Here is a 23,185-nt window from a genome sequence, read left to right on the forward strand (position 1 = left end):
TTTAGCCCTGGTTTAGCCCTGATTTGGCCCCGGTTTAGTTTACATAGAAATCCCTGTATTATTCAGTTCTGTCTGGTTTGAACTCTGCGTTTCACCGTCTGAACAGGCTTTCCAGAAGGAGCTGGGGAAGAGGACCACAAACATCCAGGCGCTGAAGCGGTCGGCGCGGGACCTGATGGACACGGGACGGGACGACACGGCCTGGGTCAAAGTTCAGCTGCAGGAGCTGAGCAACCGCTGGGACACCGTGTGTGCTCTGTCTGTGATCAAACAGACCAGGCTGCAGCACGCGCTCAAACAGGTGAACGTCTGACTCTGGGCTGCGGAGAACCTGCAAATATGTGGATTATCCCTGTAAACCTGAAGATATTTTGTAGTTTAGACAAATATTCTGATGACACATATGATTCCTGTTTTAGTTTAGTTAATATCTTTATTTGTTTAGTTTATTTCAGTGTTAAAACTAGTGTTAGAAATATAGATTGCTTATTAAAGTGCAATACTTGACAATACTAGTACTATTAGGGGTTGTATTTGTTGTTAGGGCTGTAGTCAGTTTATTTGATCATAAATAGAAGGTTTTTAGTTGTGTATCCATAGTAACACTTTGAGCAGGTATAGTTTAGTACCATAACCATATCCATAGTAACTTTTCTAGTATTTATAGCATTTGTTTTAGTAAAATGTAATAAAAGTGCATATTTCTGACAGAACATTGGCAAACTTATTATAGCGCTTACCTTGTCGTCTTCTTCTTCCTCTTCTCCTCCTCCTCCTTCCTCTTCCTCCTCCTCTTGCTCTTGCTCCTCTTCTTGCTCCTCTTCTTCTTCTTGCTCCTCCTCCTTCTTCTTCATCTCCTTCATCTTCTCCTCCTCCTTCTTCTCTTTCTCCTCCTTCTTCTTCATCTTCTCCTCCTCCTTCTTCTCTTTCTCCTCCTTCTTCTTCATCTTCTCCTCCTCCTCCACCATCTCCTCCTACTCCTTCTTCTCCTCCTCCTTTTCCTCCTCCTCTCTCTTCTCTTCCTCTTCCTCCTCCTTCAGGCGGAGGAGTTCCGCAGTGCCGTGCAGGTGCTCCTGGAGTGGCTGTCGGAGGCGGAGCAGAGCCTGCGTTTCCGCGGCGTCCTGCCGGAGGAGGCGGAGACTCTCCAGGCCCTGCTCCACACGCACCGGGACTTCCTGGGCTCCGTGGAGGACAAGCGGGCCGACGTGGGCAAGGCGGCGGGCATGGGCGAGGGCATTCTCACTGTGTGCCACCCGGACTCCATCACCACCATCAAGCACTGGATCACCATCATCAGAGCGCGCTTCGAGGAGGTAACCACGCCCTCTAACGCCATTCAAACCCTTTTAGTGTCACGTTTTTGCCCTGGGGGAGTTATTAGACAGGGAAGTAGAGAATGAATTTCCACAAGACGAGACGAGACACGAGATTGGGTCCAGGAATACGAGACAAGACGTGAAGGTTATGACGGATTATTCCAATTTTGGACTACAATGTTCGATTTATTTTTAATTTTTACTGTCATTGTAGCACAGCTTTTTGGAGCTACAGCTTTTTAAGAGTTCCACCGGCGCCTAAACGTTTCTCATGAGATCTTGTGTGAAATGTTTCTGCAGCAAATGCCAAGAACATCAGCCAAACCTTTGACAATTTACACTCAAGAACTGCCTTTCTTTAATTTTTTTTTTTTGGTGCAGCTGCTCGTAAACATCGTTAGACTTGTCACTAACCCTTTTATGATTTGTCACACATTTAAGAATTCCATGGGTGCAGGAACACACTTACCTTCCTCATAAGGATTAGGAAAAGGATATCATTTTATAAGCTTAATGTTAAGGTGTTTCATAATCAGTCATTTTATAATATGATGTTGGTTGGTTTAGCCCTGATATTGTCCTGGTATAATCCTGGTTTAGCCCTGATATAGTCCTGGTTTAGCCCTGATATAGCCCCGGTTTAGCCCTGTTTCAGCCCCGGTTCAGCCCTGATATAGTCCTGGTTTAGCCCTGGTATAATCCTGGTTTAGCCCTGATATAGCCCTGGTTTAGCCCTGGTATAATCCTGGTTTAGCCCTGATATAGCCCTGGTTTAGCCCTGGTTTAGCCCTGATATAGCCCTGGTTTAGCCCTGGTTTAGCCCTGATATAGTCCTGGTTTAGCCCTGGTTTAGCCCTGATATAGTCCTGGTTTAACCCTGGTTAACCCAGGAGTTGTGTCAGGAGTTGTGTCAGGAGTTGTGTCAGGAGTTGTGTCAGGAGTTGTGTCAGGAGTTGTGTCAGGAGTTATGTCAGGAGTTGTGTCAGGAGTTGTGTCAGGAGTTGTGTCAGGAGTTGTGTCAGGAGTTGTGTCAGGAGCTGTGTCAGGAGCTGTGTCAGGAGCTGTGTCAGGAGCTGTGTCAGGAGCTGTGTCAGGAGCTGTGTCAGGAGCTGTGTCAGGAGCTGTGTCAGGAGTTGTTTAATGCATTTTCCCTTGTTTTGTGAAGCTCTTTGTATGAATTGTGCTCTACAAATGAACCTGCCTCGTTCAGGTGTTGACGTGGGCGAAGCAGCACGAGCAGCGGCTGGAGACGGCTCTGAGCGAGGTGCTGAACAACGCCAACCTGCTGGAGGAGCTGCTGTCCTGGCTGCAGTTCGCCGAGACCACCCTGATCCAGAGGGACACGGACCCTCTGCCCCAGGACATCCCACAGCTCAAGTCGCTCATCACAGAGCACCAGGTCAGACTTTGCCCCATGAGAGACCGACTGGTGTGGGGTGAAAGGTTGAGTGGGATTCACAGGGTAATTGGGTTGAAAAAAGAATCTTAAAAAAAATCTTCATTTGTCTGTATTATGCCTTATTTTGCTTCGAATTAGACATTTACATTTTCCCATTAATACATTATTTTGACTGCTTATTAGTTTTTTTGTTTGTGCATGAATTAAGACGCTAAAAGGCTTTTAAATGTGTTAAATAAATGTGTTATGAAGGGCTAGTTAACAGGGTCTTAATTCAGCTAATAAGCTCTGATCATAACTAATAAAATGAGTTAAATGTGGGCGTGTCTACTTGGAAGAACAAGTAGACGCGCCCACATATTCAGCTAATAATCTCTAATCATAACTAATAAAATGAGTTAAATGTGGGCGTGTCTACTTGGCTATATTACTATATTTAAAATGAAATGACCTATAATTGTTTTTCATGTACTGTAGTGCTGCGACAACGATTATTTTAGGAATTAACTAGTCCTCAATAATTGTTTGGATTAGTTTACTACTCAAACAATTATTTCTATTACTTTTTAAACACATAATCAACCAAATAAAGGGACAAATATGATGACTAAAGGCGTCTAGATTCTGAATAGTTTTAAATAAATTGTATTATTGATGCAAGGCAGGAAAAGTGTATTATTTTTTTGACATTTTGATTTAATAATGTCGTAAAAAGGTTGTGTTTTTTAGTTGAATACGATGATTAAAACACGATTACAATGATTTTTCTATCGTTGACCTGATACTTTTGCCTTAATTCATCAAAAGCATTCATAAATATTCCTATAAGTGACTGTGACTTGGATGGCTGTGGGGTTTTGTTGCGGTGACGTTAGCATCAGCGGCTCTTGCTCATTTGTGGCTTGTGTATGGCAGACTTTCATGGAGGAGATGACCAGGAAGCAGCCGGACGTGGACAAAGTGACCAAATCCTACAAGAGGAAACCCTCCGAGACGCTGGCCGAGCGGCGAGCAGCGCGTACGTTCCACTTCACTCCACAGATATTCACAGAGCGACTGACGCAGGGGTGACCGGACGCCCCCTTTTACCCGAGACGGTCCCAGTGTTGAGCCCCGTGTCCCATGTCATAGCAAATGTGTCAAAAACCATTGATTTGGCCCAGTTTTAACCACTTTGAGACATTCCAACTGTAAATAAGGTTATATATTGTTGTTTCTTTAACTAGAGAAAATCTGGCTTTAGAATAACCAAAACACAAAAGATGCGCTTATTTTACTGTTGAAAGTCTCTCATATTATTCACTGACTCTGAAGCGAGCCATGAAAGAGGTTTGAATGATCCCAGTGTGTACAAATCTACTTAATTACCTGAGTTTTTTACACTTTTATTATTTAAATTTGAAAATCTGGTCACCCTAGACCAAATATTTAAAAAGGAAAAAAAAAAAAGTTTTCTTTTTTGTTTTTGTTTTTTGCCCTCAGGCATCTGTCTGCACTTGTATCCTTAATAAATATTACGTGAAATTAATTAAATAACAGATCCAATAGCCTATATTTGACAGAAAAGACATATTTTATTTGATATTTAATTGTTTTGATTTTATTTTTTTCACACCAATGATCGAGGGCCGGCCCTCCGCTACTTGCCTGGATTCGAAAATGGCCCTCGGAGGAAAATAATTGCCCACCCCTGCCCTAGACTAACACAGACTTTAACGTGTGTATTTCAGGTAAACACCAGCAGCAGCAGCAGCACCAGCAGGGGGCAGTGCAGGTCACGTCGGCCAACCCTCGCCTGAACCAGCTCTGCGCTCGGTGGCAACAAGTGTGGCTCCTGGCTCTGGACCGACAGCGCAAGCTCAACGACGCCCTCGACAGGCTGGAGGAGGTACTGACGGGGGAGGAGGCGGTGTTTTGTTCCGTTGCCCCCAAACGACAGGAACGACGACGTTAAAAACATTAAAAACTGCCACATAAACAAACAACAGACATAAAACTTAGACTTAAAACACTATAAGGCACATTTGGACACTGAAAAAAAAATAAAAAGCTCTATAAAGTGCTAGTAATAGTGGTGGTATTGGTAAAACAAATAAGGATCTGTTGTAGAAGTATTAGCCACTACTTTTAGCGTATTACAGTCGTGACCTGATGCACTTTCTCAACTTTCAGCTCAAAGAGTTCGCCAACTTCGACTTCGACGTCTGGAGGAAGAAGTACATGCGCTGGATGAATCACAAGAAGTCGAGAGTGATGGACTTCTTCAGACGGATCGACAAAGACCAGGACGGAAAGATCACCAGACAGGAGTTTATCGACGGCATCCTGGCCTCGAGTAAGTCAGATCTGGACATATAAAGGGCCTTCGCCTGGTTTTCCTCAATATAAAGGGCCTTTGCCTGGTTTTTCCCCGATATAAAGGGCCTTCGCCTGGTTTTTCCTCGATATAAAGGGCCTTTGCCTGGTTTTTCCCCGATATAAAGGGCCTTTACCTTGATTTTCCCCGATATAAAGGGCCTTTGCCTGGTTTTTCCTCGATATAAAGGGCCTTTGCCTGGTTTTTCCCCGATATAAAGGGCCTTTGCCTGGTTTTTCCTCGATATAAAGGGCCTTTGCCTGGTTTTTCCCCGATATAAAGGGCCTTTGCCTGGTTTTTCCCCGATATAAAGGGCCTTTGCCTGGTTTTTCCCCGATATAAAGGGCCTTTGCCTGGTTTTTCCCCAATTTAAAGGGCCTTTGCCTGGATTAGTAAAGAAAGTACTTGACCAGATGAAATAAGCAATCAATTCAGTTGCCTCTTTTGACCAAAAATTCTTGACGATGACGATCACATTTTTTATTTCAAATTTATTAGAAATTATTTCCTGTGCTACTTTTACTTTTGAGCATTTTTTTTTTCTTACTCATCTTAATTTTAAAACAAAAAAAATCCAGGAACAGCCCCTTTAACTAGGCCAAAAAGACATTCTGATGCGTCAAAACACCGACACTTTACGTCTCTCACACATTCTCGTTTTCGCAGAGTTTCCCACCAGCAAACTGGAGATGACGGCCGTGGCGGACATCTTCGACCGCGACGGCGACGGCTACATCGACTACTACGAGTTCGTGGCCGCGCTGCACCCCAACAAAGACGCCTACCGACCGACCACGGACGCCGACAAGATCGAGGACGAGGTGAGTCGCATCGCCGCGGGCAACGGTTGGTAACGCTCGAGCGGGAAACTAAAGTTCTGCGTGGTGTTTCAGGTCACTCGACAAGTGGCGCAGTGCAAATGTGCCAAGAGGTTCCAGGTGGAGCAGATCGGAGAGAACAAGTACAGGGTAAAGTACAAATCTAAGTACAATAATAATGTGTCTAATAATAATAATATCACTCACGCTGTTTGTCGTGACCAAAGCTTCTCTCATCTCGTGTCACATCTCAGGTTCACGCTGTGTTTTCTCTGTGTTTTTTATCATATTCATAATGTTTGTTGTTGTTGTTATTGACGTGTCACGGATCCAGATCGTCTTCTGTTTGTCTCGTCACATTAAAACGTCTTGTAAATGCGCTCGTGTGGATACAAAGCAGACGGAGGAGGGATTGTGTCAACTTTAGGCTTTGTAATAAGAACGAGAATAGAGAAAACTAGAAATGACCTGATTTGGATGTTTTAAGGTGAGACGCCTGAAGGCAAAATGTCCTTTTTTTCTTTTTGTTTTTGGTCAGTTTGCAAAGCTGAATGTGTCAGAATTCATCCGGAAACAAGACAAATGTCCAATCTGCACCAACATTCAAATGAGACTTCAAATGTAGCTTCAGAAACATAAAGATCAGCCCTTAAAGTAGCACAAATGCACCAAACTTTACAATCTTCCACTTGACATTATTTTTGCAGAATAATTTACTGATCTCTAATTCTCAGCCTGATTTATTGACGTATTAACTCCAAAAAATTAGCTGAAATTTGTATTTTCTGGACTATAAGTCGCCCAAAAAATGGATAATAGAGAAGAAAAAAACAAATATAAGTCGCACTGGAGTATGGAATGCAGTTGCAAGTGTGAAAATAACAAATAATATCACATATAAGTCGCCCCGGAGTATAAGTATATAAGTATAAATATAAGTCGCACTCCGGCCAAAACTATGAAAAAAGGTGCCACTTATAGTCCGGAAAATACAGTAGAATTTTCAGTGAGGTCTAGTTTACTCAACATATTCAAAATGTCCTCTGTATTTTCTTCTTTTTACATGAAAAACTTGCAAACTTACATTTATATTTTACATTTCGACATAGTTTCTAATCGTTATCTCTAAATTTAAGATGTTTTCGTATTCCTTCCTGCAGCGTCTCACCTTAAGTGTGTCCAGTTTTATGCTTGTTTTATGTATTTTTTGCCCTGGATTTCTCAAAAGTATTATAAAATGACTAAATATACAAACTTATCTGTAAAGTAAAATCAAAACCTCCCGTCGTTTGTATGGACACGGCCGTTTACAGGAGTCATTCATTTCAGCAGCTTCTTCTGGACCTGCGTTTGCGTCATTACCTCACGGTCAATGATGCAAGGCGCCGACTGGACGCCCTCTTCTGGTCACTGCGTGTCATAGCAGCTCTTTCTCTGTTTCTCTGTCTTCATCACCATTTACAACTTCATAACATTAACATTTAATCCCACCGCATATTCCGCTCACACCACTAATCCGCACGACAAACGGCACTTTAACGGAGCTCAAATTCAAATGTAGTCCTAGTTTTATAGCAGAATACAAACTGTAAATACATTTTGTTACATTTCCCTTTTCTTCTCTCCCCTCATTTCCCCGCTCCGTGTCTGGATTGTTTTAGTTCTTCCTCGGGAACCAGGTAAAGTAACGCCCTTCGCTGCGATCGGACGGGTGAAACCTGCTTCCTGCTTCTGCTCCAATCAAAAGTGCTCGTCCGAACCTCGAGTCACTTTTATTTTGTTGCCTTGTGAAGCAGGTTTCACTTTCCTCTTGTGTGGATTTCTTTTGTTTCCTCGCGGCACATTTTCAATCTAGCATCAATGGCTGCAGTGGTTTTTATTTTTTATCGTGATTTTCAGTTTATTCTGTTCGGTTTTTGACGTTGGGGAGCAAATGGGACTGTCCCGTTGAAGAAATCTCTTTGCTTCAGGGCATTTTGGCAACTTTAACTTCCTATAATCAGTATAAAACAGTCTAAACCTCTTATGTGTAACGTCTACTTTGGGCTGGGACTACTTTATTTTACAGATTTGCATGTTGTTGTTTTTTGCATGTCAGAATGAGTCAGATTTGTGGAGATTTGGGTCTTTTTTGTTGGGGGTCTGCTTGATGGCTGCAGAAACAGAATGAACCGTAACTCTTTCCCGTATCTAACGCTGCGACTGTTTTCCCCGCCGTCTCGCTCAGTTCGGGGACTCTCAGCAGCTGCGGTTGGTCCGTATTCTGCGCAGCACGGTGATGGTGCGCGTCGGCGGCGGCTGGATGGCCCTGGACGAGTTTCTGGTCAAGAACGATCCGTGCCGAGGTGAGACCAAACGCACCGCGACGTCACATGTGTTTCCCGTGTGCTCCGTTTTTTCCCGTCTCGATTCGTGTATCTTTGTGTGTATTTGTGACTGTTTCACTCGTAATCACCAAACACACTCGGTTTTTGAATGTGCTGTGAATAAATGTCACTTTTCAATACAAATACAGTATTGCACGTTTTGTTGAAGGTGCACTGCTTGGATTGGAAGGTTTGTTGCACATGATTTGTCTTTGTGGAGATGTTTTTGCTTTGCCTGAAATGGTTTTTGGCATTTCAAAAAACAAATATTGCTCAAAAAGGTCTTGGGAAAACCTCCGTTCTGACTGTAATCGAGTAAACGAAACACAGACGTCCTCAAATGTGCTGATTTGAGTGACAATCTCTCACTTTTTTGACCTTCTTGCGCATATCCGTGTGGCCAAACATGAACACGCTTTAGAGATGAGATGATGGCACCGTCTGCTTCAAGATGAGTTCAAAAATGCATTAAAATATATTTGTACAGGACAATTTGTACAAAAACGCCATTTAAACAAACACAAAAAATACATAAAATTACAACACATTTTAATAATTGCATTGGATAAATTACTCTCCATCATGAGCGCAGTAGAACATATTTTTGGAGTTTCGAGCCTGGATTTAATCATAGAGTTCAATGCCATTAAGCAAACCGTTAACATCTCCATGGAGACGAGCAGCTGGCCCCTCCCATCAGACGCAGTGCACTTCTAAGTCCAGTTCCGTGTCTCGTCTCCTCCAGAGTCCGCTCTCTTTCAGGGACGTCTCCAGTCTTGTCACTCGTTGTTTCCACGGATCCTGTCGTCTTTGTCGCTCACTTTTCCTCTTCCTGTTCGTCCCCCCCCTCTTCCTCTTCCTGTTCGTCCCCCCCTCTCTCTCCCTCGTGGCGTCTCTAATTTGAATCACTAATGTGTTTTTTTGCATGACGCATGGACCTCCCCCCCGTCCCATCTCCTCTCTCCCGGTTTTTCTCTTTCCTCAGTGCAACACCCGGGACTTAAGATCCTCCGCTCTGACTCCAGTAGCTCCATCTCATCTCGTATAGGTTGGGTTTCCTCTAAATCTTTCACCTTTTTTTGTCCTGAAATAAACCCTTTCTCTCTGCAGCCTGTTGCCATGTTTTCCCTGCTCTTAACATGTTAACGGTTTGGGCTTGTTGTTGTTGTTGTTATTGTTGTTGTTGTTGTTGTTGTTGTTGTTGCCTTGCTGACTGTGAACACTTGACTAACACGAGGCCAAGTCCCGCCCCTCGAAGCGGACCTCACAGGACCAGACGTTTGATGGATTTAAAAGTGAAAATAGAAACACTTTATCTGCGTAATTCAGATAATTTCAAGTGACTTTTCCAACAAGTCTTAGTCAGTGGCATTTTGTGCACTGCTTCTTCACAAATAAAAACCATAACTTAAGACTTAAAGCGTGTTAATTCAATCTCCAGAACAAAAAGCTGGTTTGTTTTATACATCAGTCTCTTATTAGACTTTTATGGACAGGATTAAATGGCAGATGTGTGTATTTAAAGATAAGATAAGATAAGATATGCCTTTATTTGTCCACACAATGTTGTTTAAAGTAAGTAACAGGTGATATTTACAGACATATTCCTGATTAAATAATATTGATTATTGTTTAACTTAATTTAGATTTTAACTTTTTTTTAAATCTTATTTCACTCCACTGTTTATTTTGTAGTATTTATTTACTTGTTACATAATTTAGACTCCATTGTCCACTGTTAAACGACATTATACATTATTCTTTTTATCATTATTGGCCTTTAAACCTTTACTTTGGTGCCTGATGTTTTTAGAACTTTAAATAACGCATGTTCTTAAAACACCAGGTATGATTTTGATGAGGGAACAATGGAAAAACAAACGTATTTAAAAGCTAAAAGTCATTTACTGCCTTTTCCAACTCAAACGTCTCACAGTTGTGTCTGTGAAAAGGGGCGGGACTTCCCTCTCCTCACTTCCTGTTCCTGTTGCTGCTGCTGCTCCTGAACCAAAAACGCTTCAGTATTTTACACGCTCCAGCGGCTCACTGACGCTGTGGGGCCCCCTGCTGGTCCAAAGTGTGCAGAGGCGGCAAAGTATTTGGGTAAACTACAACTCGAGTAAAAGTGACTTTAAGAGTAACTGTAGTCATCTGATTTATAAAGCGACACGTTCGTGTACCGTATTTTCTGGACTATAAGTCGCACTGGAGTATAAGTCGCACCAGCCAAAAATGCACAATAGAGAAGAAAAAACATATATAAGTCGCACTGGAGTATGAAGTGTGAAAATAACAAATAATATTACATAAAAGTCGCTCCGGAGTATAAGTATATAAGTATAAATATAAGTATAAGTCGCACCAGCCAAAAAAAGCACAATAGAGAAGAAAAAACATATATAAGTCGCACTGGAGTATGAAATGTGGTTGAAAGTGTGAAAATAACAAATATTATCACATATAAGTCACTCCGGAGTATAAGTATATAAGTATGAATATAAGTATAAGTCGCACCAGCCAAAAAAAGCACAATAGAGAAGAAAAAACATATATAAGTCGCACTGGAGTATGAAATGTGGTTGAAAGTGTGAAAATAACAAATATTATCACATATAAGTCGCTCCGGAGTATAAGTATATAAGTATAAATATAAGTATAAGTCGCACCAGCCAAAAAAAAGCACAATAGAGAAGAAAAAACATATATAAGTCGCACTGGAGTATGAAATGTGGTTGAAAGTGTGAAAATAACAAATATTATCACATATAAGTCACTCCGGAGTATAAGTATATAAGTATGAATATAAGTATAAGTCGCACCTCGGCCAAAACTGAAGTGAAATGTAGAAAGGTGCGACTTATAGTCCGGAAAATACGGTAATTGGAAGGAAAAACTAAATTGTATTGGAAGAAGATGCGCAAATGTTTGACTCATTGGTCAACATGCAGCACTTGTCCCTCCAAACACACTATTACTCGAGTAAAAGTACCCGAGTACTGCCCGCCTCTGAAAGCGCCTCCGAGTGAACGTCTGGATGAACGAGTGAACTGTGGTTGGTTAACGTGGTCTGGTCCCACCTCCGGCATGCAGGTTTTCACATTGTCTTCTGTGTCTCTCAGTGACAGTCACTCCCGGCTATTTCTGCTGTCGAGGTATCTACTCCCCCCTCCCCCCCTCCCCCCTCCATCTGTCACTCTTTTACATCCGGCGGCCATTTTATTGTCATCCGTTCATTTAAACGCATAACTTTAAGCCTGTTTTATCTTGTATACGTGTGTGTTTTTGTCTCACGCTTCTCTCACTCACTTCTGCAGGATCTGGCCAAAAACCTCGTCTTTACACTTTCGTTTTTGTGTTCAAAACGGCCCGTAATATGCACTTCTGGGAAATAGTGCCTCCTGCGATATGTTTGTACTTATGTCGTATACGAGTACCGCAACGTCGATGTTATTGTGATATTCTAGTGTACTTTTTAACACTGTTCTTCATGTATTAGTCGAACTCTGTCTAAAATATAAACGGACAAAAGCAAATTAAATCAAAGCTAATTTTGCGCATTAATAAAATCTGCTTTTTACATTTCTACCTGATGCAGAACCTTTGAACCTTTGTGTTTTGGCGATTTACTGCATTTAGTTCGGTGCAATGTCGATTACTGCGTTAGGCAATGTTGCAGTATAAGTACTTTAGTTAAATGTATTGCAGCCTTTATAGCAATATCAGTAAAAAGATCTGGAATTATCTGGATTATATGATATTTTGTGAACTATAAAGTCTTATTCTGAACGCTAAATGTAATAAAATCAAGTTGACTTTATTATTTATTTCTATAGTTACACTGCAATATCAACACATGGCAACAATACAAAATACTCTCTGAGATTTTGGAGAAAAACACGGTCATTTTAAGTTTTAAGTAATTTCCCTCATGGATCAAAAACTCTACATTCATTCTGATTTAAGTGATTGTTTTCTATCTACCGTATTTTCAGGAGTATAAGTCACACCAGCCAAAAAATGCATAATAGAGAAGAAAAAAACATATATAAGTTGCACTGGAAGATGAAATGCGGTTGCAAGTGTGAAAATAACAAATAATATCACATATAAGTCGCTCCGGAGTATAAGTATAGAAGTATAAATGTAAATATAAGTTGTGCACCAGCCAAAGCTATGAAAAAAGGTGCGAATTATAGTCCGGAAAATACGGTAATGTACTTTACCTGGACAAAACTAGTGACTGTCCATGTCTTAATAAACGTTAATAGTGAGAATAGTAAAAAAAAAACTGAAAATGTGTCATGTGCACATTTTCTTTTTCCTCTTTATCAGACGGGACATTCATAACGCCGACTTCAGATGTTGCACTGAACTAACTCTAAATAATGTCCCGTCGGTGCTTTGGACTTGGGCGTGGCCGGCCCTGGCTCTTCTTTAATGCTGTTTTGCTGCTGGGACGTGATTACAGGCTAAAGCTGGACTAACTACAGGCTGCGCTCGTATTTATTAAACCGGCCGTCCTCCACCGGCAGCTGCTAAATCCGGCTACAAACTTCATTTTTTGGTCTTTTATTATTGTTTTTTTGTCTCTTCCATCCTGTCACTCACCCCCCCTCGCTCCGCTCTGTCCTAAAGTAATTTTTGCCGGCGCGGACTCGGCCTCTCGTTGCCATGGCTGCGGGCTTGTGGTTGTTCTGCAGAGTTTGTCTCCCGCTTCTGGCATTAACAGGCATGAGCCCAAAACCTGCTGCTGAGTGTGTGACGTTTGCATTTGGACACAACGGGGAGACAAACGTGTGATGAACATGAGTGTAGACCAGAACAGAGGGTAGAACAGGGTTAATGACGCCTAATGATCACGTGATGAGGCTTGGAACGTTTGTTTTTATGTTTATTAATGAGCGTATGTTCCTGGAATTACTTAAACTTGCAGTCGATAGTAGCAGGAGACTTAAATAGGACTGAAAGTGGCGTTTGGACCGTGCAATAGACTTTGAGAGCGTGATGTGGCGCTAATGAGCCGAGAAACATGCATAAGATTAAAGTGCCTATGACAGGTTTTTAAGATTTTTTAATTTTGACTTAATTTGGTGTATTTGTACCTGTTGTACGTATAAATTATAGTTTTACGCCAATCAAGCAGGTATTAGTGGAGAAAAGTTGAAAAATCAGTAGAAAATGACAGGAAGTGACATCACACCAGGGACACTCGTTCCAGTCAAAGTTTATGCAGAATTTACACAAAGAAACAACTTTTTTTGACGCTTTAAACATTAATTGAACAAAATAAAGTCGCTCTCATATTTTTTGATTTGTCAAATAAAAAAAAGTGATGAGTTTTTGCCCAGTGTTTGCTGGGTAATTTCCAAGTGTGATGTCATCAATTACAAACAGGAAATGAAATTATAAACTTAAAAAATTACAGTCATAAGTTACCACAGGATTAGCTTTCTTTTAATATTTTAATCTCTTTTTTTTTTTAAGTCAATAAGAAACATTAATTGTCATTTTACATTTTACACGGTTGTGCTCAAAGCAAGTGCAGTGCAGTAAAGTCAAACAGATTTTGTGTTTTATTAACTCATTGATGAGGCTCTGGCTAGTAAGAAATTGAATTAATAATAACTGCTTTGCTGCTTTCCACGTTGGCTTTGTACTTTTCAACTTGCGGACACAGTTTTTACTCCTCTGGAAGTACGTGCCTCGCTTCACCGACTCGTCTCAATGAAACGCCTTTTCATTGACGCATTGCCCCACTCTCACTGGACCAAAGCACCGACAGCCCCGACACGCGCACCTCAAATCGGACGTGCACGCTGCTCTGCTCCCCCCCCGCCCCCTGCCCCCTCCGCGCACAGGACACGCCTCGCCCGCCGCGCGCCCGGACGCTCCTAAACCCTCGTGTCTTTGGTCTATTGCAGCTCGCGGGCGGACGAACCTGGAGCTGAGGGAGAAGTTCATCTTGCCGGAGGGAGCGTCGCAGGGACTCGCCGCCTTCAGGTCCCGGGGCAGGAGGTCCAAGCCCGGCTCCCGCAACGCCTCCCCGACCCGCTCCTCCTCGTCGGCATCGCACAGCGGAGCGTCGGGACCTTCTGCTCCGTCCACGCCCGCCACGCCGACCACCTCGGTGTCGTCTCGGGTAAGGAACAAGGGCGCGGGCGTTTGTTTTGCAGATTCTGGGATGAAATCATGTCTCGGTTTCAGATGGAGCCGCATATTCTGGTGATTATGGTCCTTTTTGAAGCATTTTATAATGGTAGAGGAGGTTTTTGGACAGGGTTGCCAGGTTTTCAAGAAAGCAACAAGCGACGAAGCTCAAAACAAGTGACTCAGCTTCATAAAATAAGCAAATGAAACGGCAACAAATTTGATGTTGTTTGACTAGTTGAACGAGCGCTTTTGAGATGTATTTTTAATGGCAAATTCATCTTTAATAATGGCTTTAAAACTTGAATTAACTGACTATATATATATCATACTGACTATATATGTCATTACTGGGTCTATAAACGACCCATAACCTTCAAAAATTTCCAAGTGACTTTCCAAAAAAAGATGCCCAAAGTGGACTCTGCATTTGGACTTTCGACTGCCATTAGGAAGTCATTTTCAATCTAAAGGTTACTGCTTTGATAGACGGGGGTAGACGGGGAGGGACATAAGTTACCTGAAACGGCCCTGCCATTTTATTGTATATTTCTATGCTTCAAAATAAGATAAAAGATGTTAAAGAATATCGTACATAGACATTAAATGTTATTCAACCGTTTTTTCACAGTTCTGTAAACATTTCTAAGGAGCTCATAGTTTGATTCACTGTCATTATTATTTTATATTAAAAAGAAATGCTCCTAAAGGTAAATATGTTTGTAATAGTATTAGTCAGTCTCATAATTGGCTCTAAACCTTGTGTTTGCCTAAATTGCATAAACTTTCGTAGATGTTTCTGTAAAAAACCTCTTTAAAATAGTTCCACAGACGTACTCGGCATAATCGTGACCTTTGCCCTCCATCTGAAGCTGCGCCATCGTCCGCCCCTCCATGTCCTAAATGTTAATTGTACATTTGTTTGTCTTTTGAGTTCTGTCCCGACCGCCACACCCTTTTTAACCATTCAATTTTTGTTTTGTGTCTTTGTTTGTCCCGTCAAACCCCTTTGTGCATTTTACAACCTTTACTTTTCCCACTTCGTTGCTTCTTAAAAATCCTCCTCCTTAATTCACCCCCCCCTACTCAAAACGCCAACGCGCTTGCCTCCTCGTTTCCTTTCCTCGCCTCCCGCCAGTCGTCCCACACTCGCGACTATGCCAAACCGTGGCTGGCTCACAGTAAAACGCCGACGCAGTCCAAGTGCCAGTGCTGCCCCGATGACCACGAGGTAACACACTCAAGACTAACTCCCTAACACTCTGCCCACCGCCCCCCGCCCCGCCCCGCCACAACCCCACTAAAGGCTGCTGCGCTAACAAACAGACCTGAGGTTTCATAGTTTTGCTGGGGTGAGACTTATATGTGATATTATTAACACTTTCCTCTATATCCGGAGTTTGTGGAGTTGTTTAGAAGTGACACAGAGGAAGAAGAATTCAATGGATTTAGTGATTTGGGGTAAAACTGATGCTTTGCTAAACTTGTTAGCATGTTCTTTATGCTATAGTTATCTGAATAACTGTTCATATGTTACGTTAACATACCAGACACTTACCACAGTTCTGTCTGTGCCTCATGTAGCTGAAGGTGTTAGCGTTAGCATACGTCATGTAGCTGAAGGTGTTAGCGTTAGCATACGTCATGTAGCTGAAGGTGTTAGCGTTAGCATACGTCATGTAGCTGAAGGTGTTAGCGTTAGCATACGTACACCTATTCACCATGTTCTCTCATCTGTTATTATTTTAAACTGCATTTCAAGATGAAATGTCTCTTCTTGGTCAGGGAATTTATCACATCATTTTCCTCAACAAATGTGATTTATAGTCCAGTGCGACTTATAATGCAGAGATTACGGTATATAAGGAGGACGGGGGATGCTAAAATATATAGTTTTACCATCGTTTTTCACTGTTGTACATTTTTCTGTAGAACTTATAATAACTAATGATAATAATTAGTGTAAACAAGACTTAATTCATGATGAGCAAATCGTTTTTTTAAGCATGATTTAGCAGCTACTGAATAAAAGGGTTTATACGGCTGTATTTAAAGATTATTTTAGTAGTCAACTTGTCAAACGATTATTTCTATTGTACATCGAGACTTTGGAAATACTTTATCAACCAAATAAAGGTTGAAATGTGGTGAGTGACGGTTTCTAGACAGAGAATAGTCGTGTGTAAAGTGTATTATTCGTGAAAATCAGACCGTTTTTATTCTTTTCTGACATTGTTAATGAATAAAGGTTTTTTCCATCTGTGTTTTAGAGACTACAAAAATCATTTCTAGTCGACATGTCACAATTAGTCGATTAATTACTGCAGCCAACTGTTTGTTCGTAATGAATTAAGTTTTTGTTCATACTTTATTCATTAAAAGTGAAGTTATTTTAAAGTGTTACGCATTTATGTGACGAGGGGCTCCAGAACTTTATTGATAATTAATGAAAAAAGGAAGTATTTTTATCTTTTGCGTCGTAGATGTGGTGTAATGCACAGCTACGTTTTCAAAAAGGGGAAACGATTCTAATACAAGTCGTAAAAGTTTAAAAGCAGCAGGAATAAAGTGGTTCCATCATCTCATATTCGTGTTCAAGTGTCTGTGTCGTTCCTAAATGTGTGACTCACAAACCAGACGTTTCAGTCGTTGTCGTGTTTGTGCATTGTTTTTATTGTTCATTATGCCGTCATTACTGTCGAGTCCCGCTGACGTTTCCCGCGTGCTCCTGCAGGGGGCAGTGTCCGGCTCAAAGCTCAAGAGGCCGACCTTCCACTCCAGCCGAGGATCTCTGACCGGAGAAAACGGAGGAACCACTCACACCAGCAAAACCACACGGGCGGGTGAGGAACATGTCACTGCCAAGATACAGGACGTTACGAGGGAAAATGGCCAGGAAGTTGTTTTACTATTATAAATCTGACTTTATGGGCTGACTTTACTTCTTAAATGAGCCCAACGTAACTTTTCTGATGGTAAATTCTTTCTTTTACTCAAAAAATGCTCAATATTACGACACAACTGGGAAACACAACTGATAATTGTTTTTCTTAGCCTTTTTTGGGGACATATTTGAATCCGTGGAGCTGTTGTTTAGTTCAAATTCACTTTACAGAGCAAAATCTAAACAGAAAGTGGTTTTGTTGCTGCTGCTGCGACTTTGCAGAACAGTTGGAGACTCATGACACTTCAACTGCCGCACTACAATTATTTTCCTCAACACACGGACTCAAAAACATCTTATTTAATGAGAGAAAGACGATCCGTTTAACTGTGTTTGATCCAAAAGTCTTAACCAGTGATAAACGTGAGCTGTAGCTGTAGAGTTCCTGTTGTTCATCTGGTTTTTACTGTTTACATGATGTTCTTCTTTAAGATGTGAGATACAAACAAACAAAAAATATTATCGTTATTAGCATGTCGCACGCTTTCACATTTTAGTTGTGTTTTGAGCTTTTACAGGAGAAAATGTTTTTACTCACTTCAGACTGCTGTGATGTCATTTAAGAAGTAGAATATTTAAGATGTCAAAAAGATAAAGAATGGTTCACGATACATTATAAAGTCGTGTGGCTTTAAGTAAACTCCCGTCCTCTTGTGCCCTCCTCAGACCCAAAGCGCGGCGGCTCCACGCCCAGCGGCCCCGCGAGCCGCGCCGGCAGCCGCGCCGGGAGCCGCGCCGGGAGCCGGGCGAGCAGTCGCCGCGGCAGCGACGCTTCGGACGCCTCGGAGCTCCAGGACTCTCGCTCCGTCTGCTCCGACGCCTCCGACACGCCGCGGCGACCGGGCGGCGGCGCCAAACCATCCAAAATCCCCACCATCTCCAAAAAGGCCCCGAGCCCCAAAACGACCGGCGCCGCCAAGAAGTGAGCGGGAACACGTCTGCGCTCGGGAGGAGACGTTTCAGCACCGCGACCGTCGACGTTCCTCCAAAGTAAAAAACATGCACAAGAAGGAAGAGAAACGGCCCGAAATGACGTTCCCTTTAAGACGGGGCCGAACTCTTCTCACTGAACTTGACGCTGCCTTATTCTGTGTTCCTCGTTTCGCCTGCAGTCGAGGCGGCGGGACCGACCCGGCGGGAGTGGAACCACCACACACACACACAAAAAACACTTTTCAGGAAGACGTTTTGGTTTGTCGAGCCCCAGATGCCTCGAGGATGAGCTAAAATAAATATATAGAGAAAATATGCAACAACTGCCACACCACTTCCTCCACACTGAACTGCGTCGCCTCAGCTGCTCGCCGCGCCTCTGCAAGACACTTTTAGCATCGCAATTGAGGCGGAAAAAGCTCGTCCGGGAAAACCGAGCGAGAACGTGCATTTCGACGACAAACTCGGAACTGGTTAAGAAGTAAAGGACTATTTTTATTCTAACAGCACATAATAGCTCCAGACCAGCATGCACTAACCTCCTCCACTTTTGGCCTGACGACGACGACGTTGACAAAATGTTACGAGAAACTAGAGGTCACTAGAGGTCACTGTATGCAAACGTTTTAATTTGCGAATGTCATATTTGTGGTTAATTTATATCTGATTTTTTTTTCGTTTTGTTTATCTAGCTTAAATAAATAATAAGAGTCTATTTATTTTGACCTCGTATCATCGGCGGATTGAGTATTACCGGTTCAAGACTTTTGTACCAAGAAAATGTGTGCGTTTTTTGTGTGTAAAGTTTGTCTAACCAACTGGTATTTTTTTTTTTTGTTCTTTTTGAAAATGTTGCTCGGTTTCCAAATCATGACCAAAGGGGATTTGCCCTTGATCTGTGGACGAACAAAAACACAACATGAACAACTGACGGGAGGCGTGGCCGAGCGGACCAATGAGAGCAGGGTTCCTCCCCCGTGTCCCGCCCCCCCCACACCCCCTTTTCACGTCCTTTTAGGCTTTTTCAAATGCCCCTGATACTTCGGGGCCGGAGATGTGTCTGTCGTCTCGATGCAAGAGATGAAGAATGAATTAAGTGACAGACTGAAGACCTGTTTGGGTGATTTTTATTTATTTATTGTCCGGAGGTGCGTTTTCAGGGCGGGAGGAGGAGCCACACCTTTTTCTTTCTTTTTTTTGTTGATGCCGTGCTTATCTCGGTGTGAAGACGAGCGGCGGGAGCGGCGCGTTGCTACCACTCAATTGTGTAAAAGTAAAAAGAACTAAAATTATAAACATTTTTGTTCTGTTTTTGTATTAAAATATGCTTGCAGTAAACGTGACTCTCGCTTTTTCTTTGCCCTGTGTGGATTTGAGCATTTAAGGGGTAAAAACTGTGCTTTTCAACTTCTTTACACTTCTATACGTGACAGTTTGTGCTGCAGCGGCTCAAATGGAATACATAAGAAAAGATAACCTTTATTTGTCCCACAACGGGGAAATTCTAATGTTGCAACACAGATTAGAGACAGAAACAGATATGTACAGAAGTATAATAAAGAAACGTTAATTATTTTAAAAAAAATATGACAGTATTGCACATGATTATGACAGGATTGCACATGATTATAAGATAAGATATTCCTTTATTGTCCACACATGGGGAAATTTCATTGTTGCAACACAGGTAGATACTGAGGAAAAGGACAGATAACTTATAGGAAGTTTAACAAAAACTCTTATCGACAGAACCTCTCATTACTTAATAAGGAATGGAGGGGAAAAATAAAGATAAAATAAAATGAATAAAAACAGCCAGTCCCCTGTGCGCCGCATCATCGTCGTCCGTGATGAGTCCGATGATGGCAGATTCGTCAGAACTTCTGCAGGACACAGCTGTGTAGAGGGTGAAGGGAAAGGACAGTGCCCTGGGGCGCCCCCACACTGCAGGTCCGATTGTCAGACACACGGGGCTCTCACAAACTGGGGTCGGTCTGTGAGGTAGTCCAGGATCCACTCTGCCAGGTCATACTCCACACCAGCCGTCTCCAGCTTGTCCCTCAGGAGCAGCGGCTGGATGGTGTTGAAGGCGCTGGAGAGATCAAAGAACAGGATCCTCACAGAGCTGCCAGGCTTTTCCAGGTGAGAGAGAGAGCGGTGCAGCAGGGAGATGACGGATTTTGAAGCCCGAGATGGTTTTCAGGCTCCTCCATGAATGAATGAATGGTCACATTTATATAGCGCTTTTCTACCATTAAGGTACTCAAAGCGCTTTTACATCAAGGAACCAGTCACCCATTCACACACACATTCACACCCCAGATATACGCAGACACTGGGGGGCGAGTTGGGTTAAGTGTCTTGCCCAAGGACACAACGGCAGTATTCACATGAGGCAGCTGCGATCGCACCGCCAACCTGCGGGCCAGTGGATGTGACCGCTCTGACCGAGCGGATCAGAAGACGAGCACTCTACCACTGAACTACTGCCGCCACATAATTATGACAGTATTGCACATGATTATGACAGTATTGCACATGATTATGACAGTATTGCACATAATTATGACGGGATTGCACATAATTATGACAGTATTGCACATGATTATAACAGTATTGCACATGATTATGACAGTATTGCACATAATTATGACGGGATTGCACATAATTATGACAGTATTGCACATGATTATAACAGTATTGCACATGATTATGACAGTATTGCACATGATTATGACAGTATTGCACATGATTATAACAGTATTGCACATGATTATGACAGTATTGCACATGATTATAACAGTATTGCACATTATGACAGTGAGAGCTTCATATGTGTTTACTCCACGTGGTGGTGACGTTGCGCGCGGCCCGTTTGTATTTTTGGGGTTGATGCAGGATTTAAAAACTAATTTTCTATTGGGACAAACGAAAGGATTTATTTTTGACTTTTGGGCCACTTCTGACCTCTGGGCTCTGTATTATAGTCGCTAGGAGAACTTAAAGTGGCACTACACAAACTATACAAACTATAAATACTTTACACACTTACACACAAATATAATTTGTTGTTGTTTAAATCTGGGCGTGTCCTTAATTTGAAGTTTTAAAACCATATAACATCTGCAATGGTATTTAAGTGATCATAACCCAATGTATCTTTGCTTGGTAAAGCCCACATACACAAATGTACTGTGGAGACAATAATAAAGCTTTTACATTGTAGTTTTTTCAGTACTTTTCTCCCTCTGTGTACTGCGCAGTAATCGTCTCTACTTTTCTAGAGTAAACATGATACAGTTTGAAGTTAAAGTGCTGTTTGGGACTGTTTACATTCTCTGATGAGCTGCACAGACTCGGGCCGGACGTTTAGTGTAATTATCCTAAAGGAGATAAAGACACGCCCACAGGAACCACGCCCACAGGAACCACGCAAGAGAACAAACATGTTCCACACGAATACAGACTCATCTCAGACTGGATCATAACCAAAGCATTCACATTATTCTGTCTGTAACAGTGTAGAACGTCTGATGTTGAACCTGTCAACAACATAATCACTCATTTAAACTGAAACACAAGCAACCGCTGTAAACAAGGACCAGAGAGAGAGAGAGAGGGAGAGAGGGAGGGAGAGAGGGAGATGGAGAGAGAGGGAGATGGAGAGAGAGGGAGGGAGAGAGGGAGAGAGATGGAGAGAGAGGGAGGGATGGAAAGAGATAGAGAGAGGTAGATGGAGAGAGAAGGAGGGAGAGAGGGATAGAGAGAGAGGAGAGAGAAAGGGAGAGAGAGGGAGGGAGAGAGAGATAGAGATATGAAGAGATGTTTATATATTATAAAAACACATTTACTGTGACTTCATTATTTGATTACATCATTTCTTTAACTTCAGTTTGTTTCGTTTATAAAGATAAATCCGGTTGTTTTTTACATGTTTTGGGAGGAGCGTCTCTCGCCCGCCTCAGACCCGACTGCGGTGATGTCACTTATCACTTATCTGCCGGCCTGGCCCCGCCCCCTGTGCCGCCCGGTGGTCCCAGACATGTGGCAGCATGAAAGCCCCGTCGTCCACGTTCATTGTTGTCGTCTCCTGATCTCTTTTGCTCTCTGGATCCAGCGTTTGTACTTGTCCCGACACGATGCAGTTCAGTTCTTCTGTGATTGTGTTTCCTTGGCATTTCCTTGAGAACATAGTGTGCACTTTGTATTATAAAACACTGTGATACAAACAACACAATTCCTTACAAAGATGAGATATGTTCCCACTCTTCATCCGTCATAACAAATGTCCTTTTTCCCCCACTTCCTGCCACTTCACTGAAACTATTTTGAATATTTACCACGGGCTTCATCCCACTAAAGGAAATGATAAAGACATAAATCTGTGCTTGAATCTGACACAGAAGCGGGAACTCTCCCATGAGTCCCGTCCCGTCCCGAGTCTGTTCAAAGCCTGAGCCAGACTGACCAAACCAAAGTGACCAAACCAAAGTGACCACGGCACGTTTTGTCCCGGGCCAAAAGGGTGCGTCCCAAATGCCTGGGCTGTAGCGCTGCTCGGTCCAGGCAGGTTTGTTTTCTTTCTCTTGGCACGTCTCTGGGTTTTTTCGACGCAGAAGAGAAAAGAGAGTTTAAAGTGTGCACTGCAAAAAGAAGAACATCACGCTTTAGTTCATATGATTTTAATGCAGAATATTTACCTGGATTTCACTAGTTTTGGCAACGCAAGTTTATTTGTAGAGCACATTTCATACAAAGTGCTTCACACGACAGGAAAATGCATTAAAATCACAAAGAAATGACAGACCAGATACACAGCATTCCAGACACTCTTTCCCATATTTATTTGACATTCCCAGCGTGACATGTGTCTCCGGGATGGACACATCACTTTTACATTGATTTT

General features: G+C 42.3%; 1 protein-coding gene across 1 annotated transcript in view; it reads left to right on the forward strand.

Moving 5' to 3' along the window:
• The window catches only part of LOC140362145 (microtubule-actin cross-linking factor 1-like), a 329,939-nt gene extending 310,322 nt beyond the window's left edge, over positions 1-19,617 (forward strand). The window contains exons 91-103 of the mRNA XM_072448200.1: positions 107-301; positions 1,041-1,313; positions 2,527-2,715; positions 3,631-3,733; positions 4,446-4,603; positions 4,888-5,050; positions 5,738-5,892; positions 5,965-6,039; positions 8,117-8,234; positions 14,177-14,394; positions 15,541-15,633; positions 17,137-17,245; positions 18,013-19,617. Coding sequence (XP_072304301.1) covers positions 107-301; positions 1,041-1,313; positions 2,527-2,715; positions 3,631-3,733; positions 4,446-4,603; positions 4,888-5,050; positions 5,738-5,892; positions 5,965-6,039; positions 8,117-8,234; positions 14,177-14,394; positions 15,541-15,633; positions 17,137-17,245; positions 18,013-18,272 — 2,109 coding nt within the window. The 3' untranslated portion in view covers positions 18,273-19,617. The remainder of the gene's footprint in view (positions 1-106; positions 302-1,040; positions 1,314-2,526; positions 2,716-3,630; positions 3,734-4,445; positions 4,604-4,887; positions 5,051-5,737; positions 5,893-5,964; positions 6,040-8,116; positions 8,235-14,176; positions 14,395-15,540; positions 15,634-17,136; positions 17,246-18,012) is intronic.
• Positions 19,618-23,185: the final 3,568 nt, after the last annotated feature.

Source organism: Eucyclogobius newberryi, unplaced genomic scaffold, assembly GCF_026437365.1.
Source record: "Eucyclogobius newberryi isolate DKJ021-1_F unplaced genomic scaffold, fEucNew1.0.hap1 SCAF_16, whole genome shotgun sequence".
Lineage (NCBI taxonomy): Eukaryota > Metazoa > Chordata > Actinopteri > Gobiiformes > Gobiidae > Eucyclogobius > Eucyclogobius newberryi.